The 14,640-nt window shown below is 35.0% G+C and overlaps 1 protein-coding gene across 4 annotated transcripts in view; it reads right to left on the bottom strand.

Moving 5' to 3' along the window:
- Positions 1-1,665: 1,665 nt before the first annotated feature.
- Positions 1,666-14,640, bottom strand: part of LOC139969565 (neuronal acetylcholine receptor subunit alpha-7-like) — a 28,232-nt gene continuing 15,257 nt past the window's right edge. Inside the window, exons 1-7 of one of the 4 annotated variants that reach the window (XM_071974659.1) lie at positions 14,108-14,609; positions 7,737-7,891; positions 7,235-7,279; positions 6,593-6,702; positions 6,080-6,196; positions 4,894-5,686; positions 1,667-4,654 (exon numbers count right to left, since the gene is read on the bottom strand). In XM_071974659.1, the coding sequence (XP_071830760.1) occupies positions 4,508-4,654; positions 4,894-5,686; positions 6,080-6,196; positions 6,593-6,702; positions 7,235-7,279; positions 7,737-7,891; positions 14,108-14,147 (1,407 nt within the window). In that variant the 5' untranslated portion in view covers positions 14,148-14,609 and the 3' untranslated portion in view covers positions 1,667-4,507. Of the gene's footprint in view, positions 4,655-4,893; positions 5,687-6,079; positions 6,197-6,592; positions 6,703-7,234; positions 7,280-7,736; positions 7,892-9,344; positions 11,933-11,959; positions 12,550-14,107; positions 14,610-14,640 lie in introns of those variants that run through there. The other 3 variants (XM_071974683.1, XM_071974690.1, XM_071974668.1) reach the window with 3 other exon arrangements.

Raw genomic sequence — 14,640 nt, 5'->3', positions numbered from 1 at the left:
ACACACAGACTTACAACTAACAAGAGCATCCCATCATTTCATTGATAACTCTATTGCTGTTGATTGCATCCCATCATTTCATTGACAACTCTATTGCTGTTTATTGCATCCCATAATTCCATTGACAACTCTATTGCTGATGATTGCATCCCATCATTTCAATAACAACTCTATTGCTGTGGATTTTGGAAGTTAACTCGAAATAATCCATGACTTGGTGGAACTAGGAGACAAACAATGAGAAAACCATGTCACATGATTATCACATTTCGTAGTTTTAAATATTGTCAAAGTTATTCTGAACAGTCACCATATCATCACACCACTAGCTAATGTAACGCTCAGTCTCTGCTATTTCAACTTGGAAGACATTGATTAGGGATATTACAGAAATATCCGTATCATCACGAAAAGTACCCTGCCACACACGTCTCATCCCTGCAAAGATAGTCAGCGAGACCCTATGTTTTGCTGTTGCGCACGATGACATTGTCCCAGCAAGTCCCACAAAACCCCCGTCCCCAATCACCAGAGTTGAAAACATGTCAGTTTATCTATTTAGTCAAGTCATTGCCAACAACATCTCTGACTCGAGTGCAGCCACTGTCTTGACTTACCGCATTATCTTTATAGGAAAACAATTCACAACATTTTTGAGCCACTTCACTTTTCAGCTTGAGTGATTCGATCCATGAATATGTGTACAACACTGCCCTCGTCTAATCCCCCCACCCCCCACCTTCCCCGCGTGCTTCTATTTCACTAAACCTGCCAGTCTAACGAGGTTAGGTTTGGGATGTGTGGTTGGATTGCATATTTTGTTGGGGAGGGAATGCGAGAAGTGCAGATTTAAGACTTATTGATTCCATTAATAAACAATTTGATCGAATTTAATGAGAAAATCAGCCTACGAAATTATCATCCTTTCAAAGTCGTCCTGCAGCAAGCTTCATTCTATTGTCAAGTAAATTAATCACTCTTTATATAGGGAATCTGGACATTACAATAATCCCTGATAGCCGACGGATGAGACTATTGTATGGTGCTACACAACGACATCGTCTTAACATTATTTAACAATTGCTCTCGTTTACACTGTATATACATTTATTGTGAGAGTGTATTAATTTTTCGAGGAATATAAAAAAAGTTGGAAAAATCAAGATAGACAAATGTATTACGGATCTGTTCAACTATCTTTTGTTTTCTGGCAACGAAAGTGTACGTATTCCAACTCCTCATAGTACTTTTCATTGTTTTGTTTTGTTTTGGGGAGGTGCAATGGGAAGTGGTGGTAGCATTCTGAGTATAAATACAACATTTAGATACATATATATGGTTGGTGTCTAGTATGACATGAGTAATGAACGTCTGTCCACTGCCGAGAGAAAAAAGTATATATAAAAATATATATTTAAATAAGTTGTATCTGTTGAGCAAGTATTACCTTGCAAGCCAGCAAACATCAATTATATTACCTAACCCCCCCCCCCCCCCCCCCTCACATACCCTATAGTCTCTCCCTATACTCAGCAGCCTCAGTTTCGCCATCGATCTTATTGTGTATGGTTAATGCAATTTCATGGATCTGTTAATGCCTAGTGCATATAACAAGCTGGGTTTTACCACAATGACGGTATCATGCCGTGTAGGGAGAGAGTAAATATGCACTTATTGGAATATTTTGCTGTGAGATGGTTTACTCTCTATAACATGTTTTAGGAAACAGCAAAATAACAACCAAAAAAGACACACAAAACGAATGAGATATTCAAAGAAAATCAAAAACGAATATGTTATTTAATATTCTTTACGACCAGCTCAATTTTTTTTTCTGCAGTATAATTACAGAAAATTTTATATATCTTTAAATGTATGTATCTCATCATATAATTATAATAGATGTAACTAATGCACCTAACATTAATCGTCCAAACTATGGGGGTTATTAAAAGATGTCTTGAGGCACAACATGAATTTTACTATTTTTGTAGATATATAAAAAATCACTGCTTTCAGCCCAGGCTATGTTGTTACAACACTTTTAGTTTTGAAAAATCAGGATGTAACCATCTGAGTCTCATTAACTGAAGTAGTTGGCCTACGTAGTATAAAAGACAGACCAATGGGTAAGTCCACAGATGCAACACAATACTCAACAGGAGAATATTATAGTATGACCCCGATTAATATTGTAGTTAGGGCAACACCATTTTAGGTACGACGGAACGACAGAATTAAAATCAGATTTGTATTTTAAAGCCCGCCCTCTAATTATTGTAACGTGAGTAGTTATGGCGTTAAAGGGGTTCTGTGCTTGTCTGTTAGGACGTTCCTGCGGAGTGAGGCGTAGCGGGAGAGACTCAGACTAGATTAAGGAAGCATATAGGCCTACAGGTTGAGTTGCGTGCATTGCTTAAATCTATTCACGAGGTGTCTCACTCAAGACCCGGCAATCGAATGCCATCCGACACTAACAACAGTTACAGCTATTACTACAACTAATTAACATACAAATAACAGAAATAACATTGAAATACTCATCCGTCTAAATATTTACAATATGCAAATAAGCATCACTTGACGCTTTAGAAAATGAATATAGCATAACATGCACTCTTATATTATCTCTACTCTAACCAGGGTGTATAACGTAAAAAAGTTGGCCTATAGTTTGTTTTAAACGATGTTCTGCATTACGTATATATTTTTTTTCCTGAATTGTTTTATAAAAATTGGTTTTATCGGGTTAAGTTAATGCCAAGCTCTGTTAGTAGCGTGTCCTGCATGTTGTTACGATTTACCAAGTTTGTATAAAAGTGTGTACAATATTGTAAAACCTCTACTGTTTCCAATGTTTATGACCGATTTCCGTTAAAGCTACTTCTGCCTTAGAAATTTACGACATCATGTTTAATTTTAGAACCAACAGTAATTGAATATATACGCTGGTATCATACTTACATTGGTAGGGATACATTCCCTTCAAACGGCCATCAATAAATAATTTATACAAAACGTTAGGTCAGTTATACAGATGCAATACAATACTCAATCGGAGAATATAAGACTTCTGTGACCACAAATAACATCTATTAAATGAGACCAAAAAAATTAAAGACTAAATTGTGTTAAATATAGATATTCTTTTTCATGTTAGAATTAACATCAATTGACAATTTACGCTGGTTTTACACTTCTAGTTAATAAATTACATTGGTAGGGATACATTCCCTTCAAACGGCCATCAATTAATAATTTATGCGAAACGTTACGTAAGTTATACAGATGCAATACAATACTCAATCAGAGAATATAAAACTTTTGTGACCACAAATAATATCTTTTAAATGAGACAACATATTTTAAAGAACAAATGGTGTTAAATGTAGATATAAATGTAGTTAAGTTTGTGCTTATTTTTATATCAATTTAATAGAACTTGCTTTTGTCGGGTTATTAGAACTGACGAAACAAAACATTGACAATTAGGCTAGCCCTGAGGAGCCGACTTGTTTTCTATTTTTTCTTGCTCTCAAGACATTTAGCAGCTAAATAACGTGAAACCATAATAGCTATCGGAACTTCATGATTAATGATTATTTTCCATTGTTTTTATCAATATGTATCTTTGTTCGTGTTATTGTTTATGGGGGAGGGAAACTTTATACGTGCAACTGATTACTTCTACATTATTAGTGTGAAACTAAATATGTGATCGTACCCAATGAATCTATTAGAATAAGCACAACTACCGGAGTATGCTTCTATGTATCAGCGGACCGCAATCTCTTATGAATACGATCCAGCCAAAACGTATAGCAAAATGTACACAACCCTTCGACTATCACCCTTCCCTCCTTATGGTCAAGTTTGTTTTTACAATGCCAAATCGAATATGTTGCTAATGCGATATTTGACTCCGCTTCCTTGTCACAACTTGGTAGATCTTGGCTTGACGACGTGACAACTCAATCCTTACATTGGTACATAATTCGCAAAAGACATAAAAAAAACTGTGGATTTGGTTCCATACATTGCGGTCCATCATCCTATGTTACTCTCTTGTTTTGCGCGAGCAACTACAGCTGCATTTACTCAAATACGTTATAATCAATTGAACGATTTCCTCTTTCTACAATGTATTAAAAAAACATGAAATTATTTACAGATTTTAATTTGAATAAACTATCTTGAAGAAATCTTTTAAGAGAAATGTACTTTCTCTGCTGAGAAACTGCTTCTTTTTTCTCTTCCTTCTTCTTTCTTTAGCAACATAAAAATCTGCCACCAAAGATGAGAGTACAAGGAATCATTAAAAACTTGACAGTGCTCTGTAATAAAGGTGTTTACAACTTACTCAAACTTATATTAATGAAACTGGAAAAGTAGTAACTCTTGAAGTCTCGATTGTTACTATGAGAATAAGATGACTTTACTGTTTATGTTAATAATGTCCGTGAAATCAAATCAAATGTAACGTATCTAAACTGACGTTTCATTTTGTTTATATCACACAACTTTCATCCGTTCGTCCAGGATCTTGCCCAAAGAGAATTATCACATATGCAGTGACAGCAAAGAACGCAATGATGAACACAAGCAAGAACAATCTATCCATCACCAAGGCAACCGTGCGCGCTTCCAGTTGCCTCTGTAATGAAAGCAGGAAAAACAAACAAATTAATTTTTTATCTGTTTTTTTTTTTTTTATTAGTTATATTTTTTACTGAAAATGGTGAGTTGAGTTGCTATGCATAACGTTCCAAGTATAAAAACAAATATGTATTGCGCTGAATGACATAAACTTTTATCTTTGATGACTTCATTATCGAATCATGTTACTAACCAATAAAAAACCAGCATTTCCATTAATCTATGAGGTGTTTTTACCTTCTCACTAGCTGATAACTTCTCCGCATGCCTTCCTGGCGACGGCGGTGGCGAAGGCGTTGGTGGCAAAGATGCCACTTGATTCTTCTTTGGTGCTTCTTCCGTAGTTGACAGAGTAATAACTTCATCCTTCTCATTGAAAAGTGGTTGTGGTTTTACGACAACGGGTACGATGTGAATTCTGTCTCTATAAGTTGGCGTGCAGAACATATTAGGCAGTATCTCTAGCAGGATGTTCCTACACAATGAGTACTTCAGGATCCATAATCGTCTGTCTCCGTAAGCTATGGCAATGTTAGCCAAAGAGAAAGGAACAGCGAGACAGGCAAGAATAAAGGTTGCAGCCAGATAAATGCCGATAATCGGAGGCGTCTTGCTAGATGATGGTAATGTATCCACGATGAGCAACTGGAATACAGTTAAGCCAAGTACCATTGATACACCCAGTGATATTCTCTCGCCGCTATCGGGTGGCGCCAAAAATGTTACAAATGACATTACACAGAGAAAGGTTGAAGGTAGGATGAGAGCTGTGATATAGTAGGTAGGGTCTCTTTGTAGATGAACGCACACTGAGCCCAATGTATAATAATCAATATGGCGGCCTTCTACGAACTCTTCTACTGGATACACACCGCTGAACACGGTTACATTGAGGAGGTCCCATTGATTGCTATACAAAGTGCGTTCGTTCTTTGGCGGGGCGATATAGAAATACATTTGATGAGCAAGCATGGTTTCTGGGATATATTGAAAAGGACAAAACTGTGTGTCGAACGGAAAGTATGTGATGCTGTGAAAATAAAAAAAAAGAAAGGTAAACGTGAACAGTAATTTGCGTTCTTGCCAATCATTATAGGGAAACAATAGCTATAAGATATACATTTCCATAACCATCAAGTTCAACAAAAAACATGTGATCAGCTCTCGATAAATTAATCGCTTCAACCCTTGTGTCACCATACTAGTTTTAGTCTGGCGTTGACATGATTAAATCAGACAACAAACGGAATCCTTGTCAATTTGGTATCATTCTTTTGGAATTTGGATCCTAATAAAATCATTGTCTTAGTTAGTCAACTTCCTAGTAACAACTTCACACGCTATTTATCGTCATAAGATGTGACACATGTTTACCTTTTTCTCTAAAATTTATATCATGACATTAATTGGTTTCTAAACTTACATGATGTGGCATTGTGTAGACTGGACAACGGGAGCCCCGAGATGAACGTGGCCATTTGACGTCAGTAAGATCGATCCTCTTTCCGAGTTTACAATACCAAGAGCTTCCTCGCTCAATCTAGATGAAATAAAACGAACAATCGTCTTAAATAAACAATAATGGGACATCAATTCGCGTTACAGAGGTTTCCGAGGAGGCATTCAGATATATTTTTTTAGTATCATTTCATTTTGTCATCGCTCAGCTGGTATCATGTTCAGCTTTGGTGTTTGGCTCTTTATATGACCATGACTAAAACATTATATTAATATTGTATATTAGTAGAGTGTAATGCAATATATGTTATTCATTGTGACATGTGAACTTTTGGGGAATAGCTTTTACAGAGAGAATAGCTCTTTTTCGGACGCAATGTAGCACCTCTGATCAGTTACCATGTTCACATCTACAAGCTTTCTAATAAACATCAACCTATTTTAGCCTCTTTCCAGTAATATAGACACGAGTACTTACGAGTTGCTGAGGAATATCTTTGGTGTCCATATTTCGTCAACGTACATATGTATTAGATCAACGCCGCTGAAATTACTCGGATCCCATGACATTCGCTCATCTGTCCAGGTCTGAAATAAAAATATGCAAATGTGATTAATTTTAATCATGAATAAACATTTATTCTGATAGTTTCAAGTTGTAATAACGATAGTTAACACTTGTCAGTGCTGAGAAATATGTAACTTCTTCTTTAAACCATATCTGTAGAACATTAAGAAACGAGTGACATCGAACTGGGGAATATTTTTATTCTTCCTTTTGTTTGTTTGTATAATGTTTCCAACGATTATCAACTACGGTTTCAGCAAATTGTTGTAGCTTTTTTTAATGTATCATTAAATAACCATATTATTATGACAAAATACATTCGGAATTAATTTAATATCGTAGTGATATCAAATTCAAAAACATAACCTAAATTTGACTAATTGTACGAAACGAAACTTTGAATCAACTTTCAAACTAAGATAATATCGAAAGTAACCCATCTGCAATGTCAACGAGCTATATTAAAGTGAAAACATTTGAAAAGTCGAAAGGTAACATGTATATTAAATATGTGTGTAAATATTACGTATCATTTTCAACACATGTTCTTACCATGGTCAACCAAGAAGCAGTCGTTAGTATTTGATCTTTTTCATTCTGGAAAGAAACAATACAAATAGAAATATGACTTCTGAATTTTTTATGATTGTCAAATCAATGATAGAACTCGCACAATACAAGTATATAGATAATCAAATTGAGCAAATGTTAAAGTATAGTTCATGTCTCTCGGTTACAGTGGCCTGACAAGTCTCAATTCTTATCTGCTTGTGTTGCGTGGAGCTTAAAGAGAAGGAAATCGGTCCTGGAGTGATTGTTGTTCTTCTAAATAGTGTAGAATAACTTCTATACCACATTTCTCTTATTCTCACCTTACACATAACTTAGTTATAATATGCTACCTCATATTTATAAATACTTACAAACATTTACAAATATTACTTAATTACTTATAATTCAATTTGTTTGACAAAAAGGTCTCAGAAGGGGTAAAAACTAAGTACGTAATTACGTGTGGCTAATTTTTAAAGGCGCCACAATCGCCCTGGCTCACCAGATCAAGCATGGCGTAAACTTCGACCGTTAGTCCGACAACTACAGTATCACTGGCGTTCAGAACTGGTCTATCCCTCGGTGAATGGTTTTCTTGATTTAATAAAAAGTGTCGAAGCTCTCCTTCGGCACTTTTGGGGTACCTGGCTGCAATACCTGAAATAGACAATTATACCGTACATATCCCTCTATAAATGTCCAGAAATAACATACCATTCTTTTTATGTATCTATAAATCATTGATGAGACCCCGATAAATTGGAAGCAACTCTTTAACAAAATATCACTAGACCGTACAAATAGTATGTCTGTACAGTGTCGAATGCTTCCTGTTGTGTCGGCACCTCAACTTTTGCAGGAGATGGGTGAATTCCCTTAGCATCTATATAAAACCAAGATACTCGATCGAGTCCTGAAAAAATGAGCACTTTGATTCCCTAAGTCTCAAACCAACCTCGTCGAGTTTCTTGACTACTTGACCCAAGTTCCTTAAATGTTCTTCGTCAGTTTTACCAGTGACAATAATATCGTCTAGATAGCAACCCACCCCATTTAACCCACCCAAAATTTGGTCCATGCATTGTTGAAAAATTGCAGGGGCGGAGCTTACTCCAAACGGTAGTCTTGTATACTGAAAAAGACCTAAATGGGTGTTGATCGTAACATATTTTCTGGAATCGGGATCTAAAACTATTTGCAAGTATGCATTTGACAAGTCTACTTTTGAGAACTTTTGACCACCCTGCAGCTGTGCAAAGAACTCTTCTGGACGGGGCAAAGGATATTCTTGTTGGTGCATTACTGGGTTAATTGTGACCTTGTAGTCCCCGCAAACCCGGATATTACCATCCCCTTTTCTCACTGGGACAATTGGGGCGGCCCAATCAGAAAAATCAACTTTTTCTAGCACACCCTCCTTCACTAGTCTATTTAGCTCTTCTGATACCTTATCCTTGATAGCTAGAGGCATGGGCCTTGGTTTGTAAAATTTAGGCGTTGCATCAGGTTTTATCCTAAGTTTCGCTTGGATGCCTTTGACTGTACCCAATTTCTTATTAAGTACGTTACTACCAGACAATATCTCATTGACTTTGTCTTTTGGTGACAAATACACACGATTGATTTCTTGCTAATTTAAAGGCAAGTGTTCCAACCAATTTCGACCCAAAAGGGCGGGACCATTCTCTGCAATGACAAACAATGCCAATGCTTTTTCGATTCCATTATACTTAACTTTAACGATACATTTTCCTTTTACAGGTATCTTCTCTCCTGTAAATGTTTTCAAAACAACCTTTGTAGGTTTAATGTCAACCTTAGGCGACAGTGCCTTAACAAACATATCGTTTGGAATTAGGGAAACACCAGCCCCCGTATCTAATTCCATAGATATCTTTTGGTTTTCAATTTCAACTTGAACTTCAACTGGTTTGCTTGACGCAAGTAACTTTACATAGTAAACTGTGACGTCTTCGTCACCACTCTCTTCATCACTACTACTAGAATCATATTCAGGGGTTTGATTTACTTCCTTAATTCTCGAACTATGTTTACTCTTTTTACTTGTCCTATGCTTAGAATTACGTTCCTTATCACGTGGTTTACTCACATCTGAATTTCGCCTGCAAACAGCCTTTAAATGTCCAACACAATAACAAATGTGACACTTATAGTCCTTATAATGACAGTCCTTTTTAAAATGTCCTGGTTTACCGCAGCACGAACAGAACACTCGATGACTCGTTGGCTTAGATGCCACGTGATGAACGCTGGCAGACCCTTCCTTGATAATAGCTGCGTTTTTTGGCGGCGGACCCCATACTCATGGAAATTTTCACGGCATTATCCAGCTTTAGTGAATCGTCTTCCGACAAGAGCCTTTTCTGGATATCCCGCAAACGAACCGGTCACGCAGTGCATCCTTCAGAAATTACACGTGCTAGTCATTCTCTTTAGTTCGGCTAAAAACTCTGCAATTGTAGTTGACGAGCTCTGGTTGTAGTTGTAAAATCGGAATCTCTCCAATAAAACTGGGGGTTTGGGATTGTAGTATACCCTCAAAGTCCCACAAATTTCGTTTAACTTCTTCGATGATGGCTTGTCTGGCGATACAAGATTTTTCAAAAGTCCATAGCCTTTTGCTCCCATTGAAGACAAAAGTGTCGCCACTTTCTTGTTATCATCCTCTACTTCATTTGCTTGGAAAAACAGTATCAAACGTTCCTCGTATGATTCCCAAATTTCCACATCAGGATCATAAATCTCCACTTTTAACATGTTGGAAGCCATAGTTTCTCCTTCTCCCGGTAAGAACTCTTTTTAGAACTTAGGTTTTATTTCCGACCAACCTCGTCGCCAGTTGTTGTGTCGGTCCCGGGACAACCTAACAAAACTTATATGAAAACTTCAGTGACAAAACACTATAGCGCCATTGATCCGTCTAAACGGTTAACGTAATGTATTGTGAGCTTTTAACAAGAACGTGTTCTCCAAGAAACCTTGGTAGACGTTACATAACACAAACCATACCATTCAAATTAAGGTTTGCATAAATTAACATATATCAAACTATATCGTAAACAGATTATTTGGTGGCGCTAAGTAACTATCCAACACTTCCCATAATAAATATCCCATTTTTGGAATTATAGAGACAAAGGAAGTGGAGAAGAATAAACGTCACGCCTCTAATTTGTTGAGGCTTGAAACATGATTTATTTTTTCTCGGGACACAGTTCGGGATAAAGTCAACATTGTTGGCCCAATGGTATGACCATTTAATAACAGTTAGCAAGTCGCGACAGTTAATGAAATTTCATATGATGTTTGTATAATTTGGTTTGATGAACTCCATCCCATTAACATATTTTTGATTGCGTACAGTTGTGGGTTTAAAACGTGTGTCTTTACTTTGTGACATACGTACTCAGTATGAACATTCAGAGGACACTTCTTGAAAGATCGAGTAATGATAAAGATGTTTTTACAAGGAGAGAATTTTGGTTTAGTATGTGTTTGTGGTTTAGTTGCTACTGGTAAATGTTTCAATGCTATTCCGTGTAGAAAAAATTCATGAAATAATAATTATTAGCTGAAATAAATACCTTTATTTAACATAATATCATAAAACATAAAGATAACATTGTTAAACTGCAAGTTATAAATGCCAATATCGAAATTTCTAGGTGAAGAAAAGTGGTAAATCGAATCAATTCCATAATTACTCGTTCATTAACCTGCACTCGCACCCACAAAATGTAGCGGTTCTAATTTCATTAATTATTGTTATCTTATTTTAGGCAGTTATCAGTCGCTTTTAGTGAAAAAAAATTGTTGATCACATTCACAACGTTTCATTAAACCATCGATATCAAATTGAACAAAAAGTGATATGTAACTGTCCTTTTAATAAATTACATAGCAAATAACTACATCATACGATAAATTAATACGCTAAATTCAAACTTGAAGCAAGTGAAACATCCATCACGTTGGGTACCTAGATCATAATACAACGAACGTATGTGTTGTCGAACGTATTCGTGTTCCGAGGATGATTGTGACAGTATAATTTGAAAAAGGTTCGTTGGAAATTGACTTTGTAGTCTTGTTGATCACATTTTCACTTAGAATGCTGACGTTCATATCTCCATCATCCAATTATCACATCGTCGTTATAGCGATAGGCTACGAAGCCTACACATTAATATAGTACCGCTAAGAACTGCACGACAACACTAATGATAGTGATGAATCAACTTTAATTTTCTTTTCTTTCTTAATTTCGTTTGATACTTCCTTAAATATGTAGCGCCAAACACGTTTCACGTTGTCTCAAGTATCATTCTCTTCTGTTGAATTTAAATTTGATTGATTTTATCAACGTCGTCCGGTTGTTAAGGCAACGATGTATCATTAAAGTAACAACCTTCCTTCCATCTGTCAGTATGCTAGCCTTAAATTCAACTTTTGTACCTATGGCCTATCTATGGTATTCTTAAAATCGAAATAAATAAATAAAAGTGTTATCTTCCGATTGCTTGATGGCTTACTAAATTTCACAAAACAAACACGAAACACGTTCAAGGATTCACATGATTACAGTCCCGATCACTACTAAAACCTAAAAGATGATGTATTCAACATATAATATTTGATAATTAGTCTCGTTATTAATAATATATTATTATTAACAATAAATTATTATTCAAAATAATATCGTACCTGATCCCATAGACACTAGTATAAAGATAGTTATAATATCCACTTTAGAGTAAACGCATGTGACCTGTTTCCAAGGTATTCAGAAAATGACAAGGCTGTGACCAAAACCTAAGTGGTCACCGGGAGCGATGTAATATATTACCTTGCTGACTACAGTCAATATATTTATGTATTTTTGCAGACTTTCAATATCAATGCAACAACGTCATTACTACTTGGTAAGGAGAGAATACGAAGGAGATAGAATCAACAAAACCATTTGACATGCATTCAGATTTAAATCTATAAACATTAAGAACATCTTCACGACATGCAAGTTCAGGCAGCTAAGGAAACCTGTTCTAATGATTATAGGGTCGGGTATTTAGTGGGGGAATTAACTATCGACCGGACAAGATATCGTCGACAATAAAAGGACTTAATATTACTTTATCTTTCAAAGATATTGACTTCCTTAAATTATTGTGAACGAATTACTTTACATTATGACATTTCACAGACATTCCTATCTTAGAAAATACTTCTTGTTTTCTTTCTTGTGTGCAAACTTTACGTGAAGGGGTTATCTGCTTCATAAAATTGTAACGTATTTCAAGCACAATTACACGGGAAAGTGATAGAAATTACGGCAAGACATACGTTTATGACGAATGTTTCTAAATCGTTAATCTAAATCGAGCGCTTCTCAATCACTCAATATTTATCGATTCAAATAACTGAACCCGAACAACACTTTTTGGCAATCATAAAATAGTATATAACGAGTAAATATGGAATTGTGATAAAATCAACTGTGGTAGTTGAATCAATACTCGAATACGATCCCGCAATGGCGTTTTCTGAGAACTCGGTTACTTTGTATGAGGCGGGTCCATCAATATTTACATCCTTTTCAAAATAAATATTGGATTTTAGTTTTAAAGACCGCAATATTTTTAACAGGCTGCAACTGGTGACTTAAACAGATTTCGCACATACACTAACCGTTACCTATAAAAGACAAATGGGCGTTCTTGAGTTCGAACATATCTTAACCATCAGGAAAAACAAAAATTCTCATCTATATTGATTATAATTTAGTAACGCAGCCAACCTAAGATACGAATTGTGTACGGTTGTGTCAAATTAAGAGCCAAACTGGTATATATATTCATGGGCCAGGAACTAATTGCTCTAAAGTTGCATCATTGTTTGAAAACTAGATCATTGAGCAAAATTGCTAATTGGCTGTAATGTAAAGTTACTCTAACCATTAAGGAGACAATGGGATGGGGTATAGATAGATAACTCATCAAATAGCTCTAGTGATTTACAATTTTCTAACTTATAGATAGGTTTTATTTCTTTCACTTCGAATGAATATATCAATTGACAAAAACACTGCAGAAAGTGATTACTTTTATCTTCAGATTACAGACTAATAATGAACGAATAATGGTATCCATACGTCTAGTAGCCATAATACAAGGTGAAAATACATTTAATTGTATTTAAATATATATTGTATTTAAATAAATTTAAATATATATATATATATATATATATATATATATATATATATATATATATATATATATATCAACAATGGGCTATCAAGCTGTTTGTTCAAATTAGGCTGCTCCCAGCTAATGTGATAGCCCATTGTTCTCACTGTTAAATTAAATATACTTTATATATATATATATATATATATATATATATATATATATATATATATATATATATATATATATATATATATATATATATATATAAAGTATATTTATATATGTACACTCCAAGTTGCTAAAGGAATTGCGATTACGCTAAGTTAGTGACATTGAAATGAAAATTCTCTATTCATGTAAATGAAGTAATAGTTACAGATTACTAGAGTAGAATCTGATTATTATTTGAGGATTCTTTACGACCATTACTTTAAACCCTTACAAAGATGATTCTTTCTGTTTAGAGTAATAAGAAGCGATTAGTAATAACGTTAATTGCTTTCTTTTGTTGTATTTGAATTTCATATATGCCACACGCTATTGTGAACTTTATAAATATGTCATTATGTATAGTTTACCTTCCAATTTGTTGTACATTTCTTGGAAATTAAACTTGAAAACCTTTTAAATAAAATAACTATTAATGATTATTGATACAAACCTGGTATTAGAAGGATGCAGATTAGAATATTTAATGCCATATCGTGATTCACGCTTTATAAATATCCAAACGATGATTTTCTTCAGGCTGTGAGGAATACAAAATGTCTCCAACGTAACAGAGCTTTGATCAATACACTTATCAATCTGCAATATACTTAACGTTGAGCCTCATTGGCTAGTAACTGTCGGAATATTAAAGCAAATAAAGGCAGCTCATCTGCTTTTTCCAATACCGTCTTTTATGAAAATCCATTAGAAATTTTTCCCAATATTTTATAAATATCTTTAGAGGCGAACACAGCAAAAAATTGTTTGCTCAACCTTTCGTTTTATGAGCCTCCACTTCAGCATAAAAGATTTGCGCCGTACACTTCTTAGAAAATGATGTTACTGCAGGGTTTGCCACGATAGTGGGGTATTTATGATATGAAAAATTAATCATAAGTGTGATATGCACTCAACCATTCATTTTATGCGGGACTGATTTGCAGAAGATTAAAACCTGTAGACTTGTTTACAAAAGAGCCAAAG

This window comes from Apostichopus japonicus, chromosome 1 (assembly GCF_037975245.1).
Source record: "Apostichopus japonicus isolate 1M-3 chromosome 1, ASM3797524v1, whole genome shotgun sequence".
NCBI lineage: Eukaryota > Metazoa > Echinodermata > Holothuroidea > Aspidochirotida > Stichopodidae > Apostichopus > Apostichopus japonicus.
This window is presented reverse-complemented; position numbering and strand designations above follow the sequence as displayed.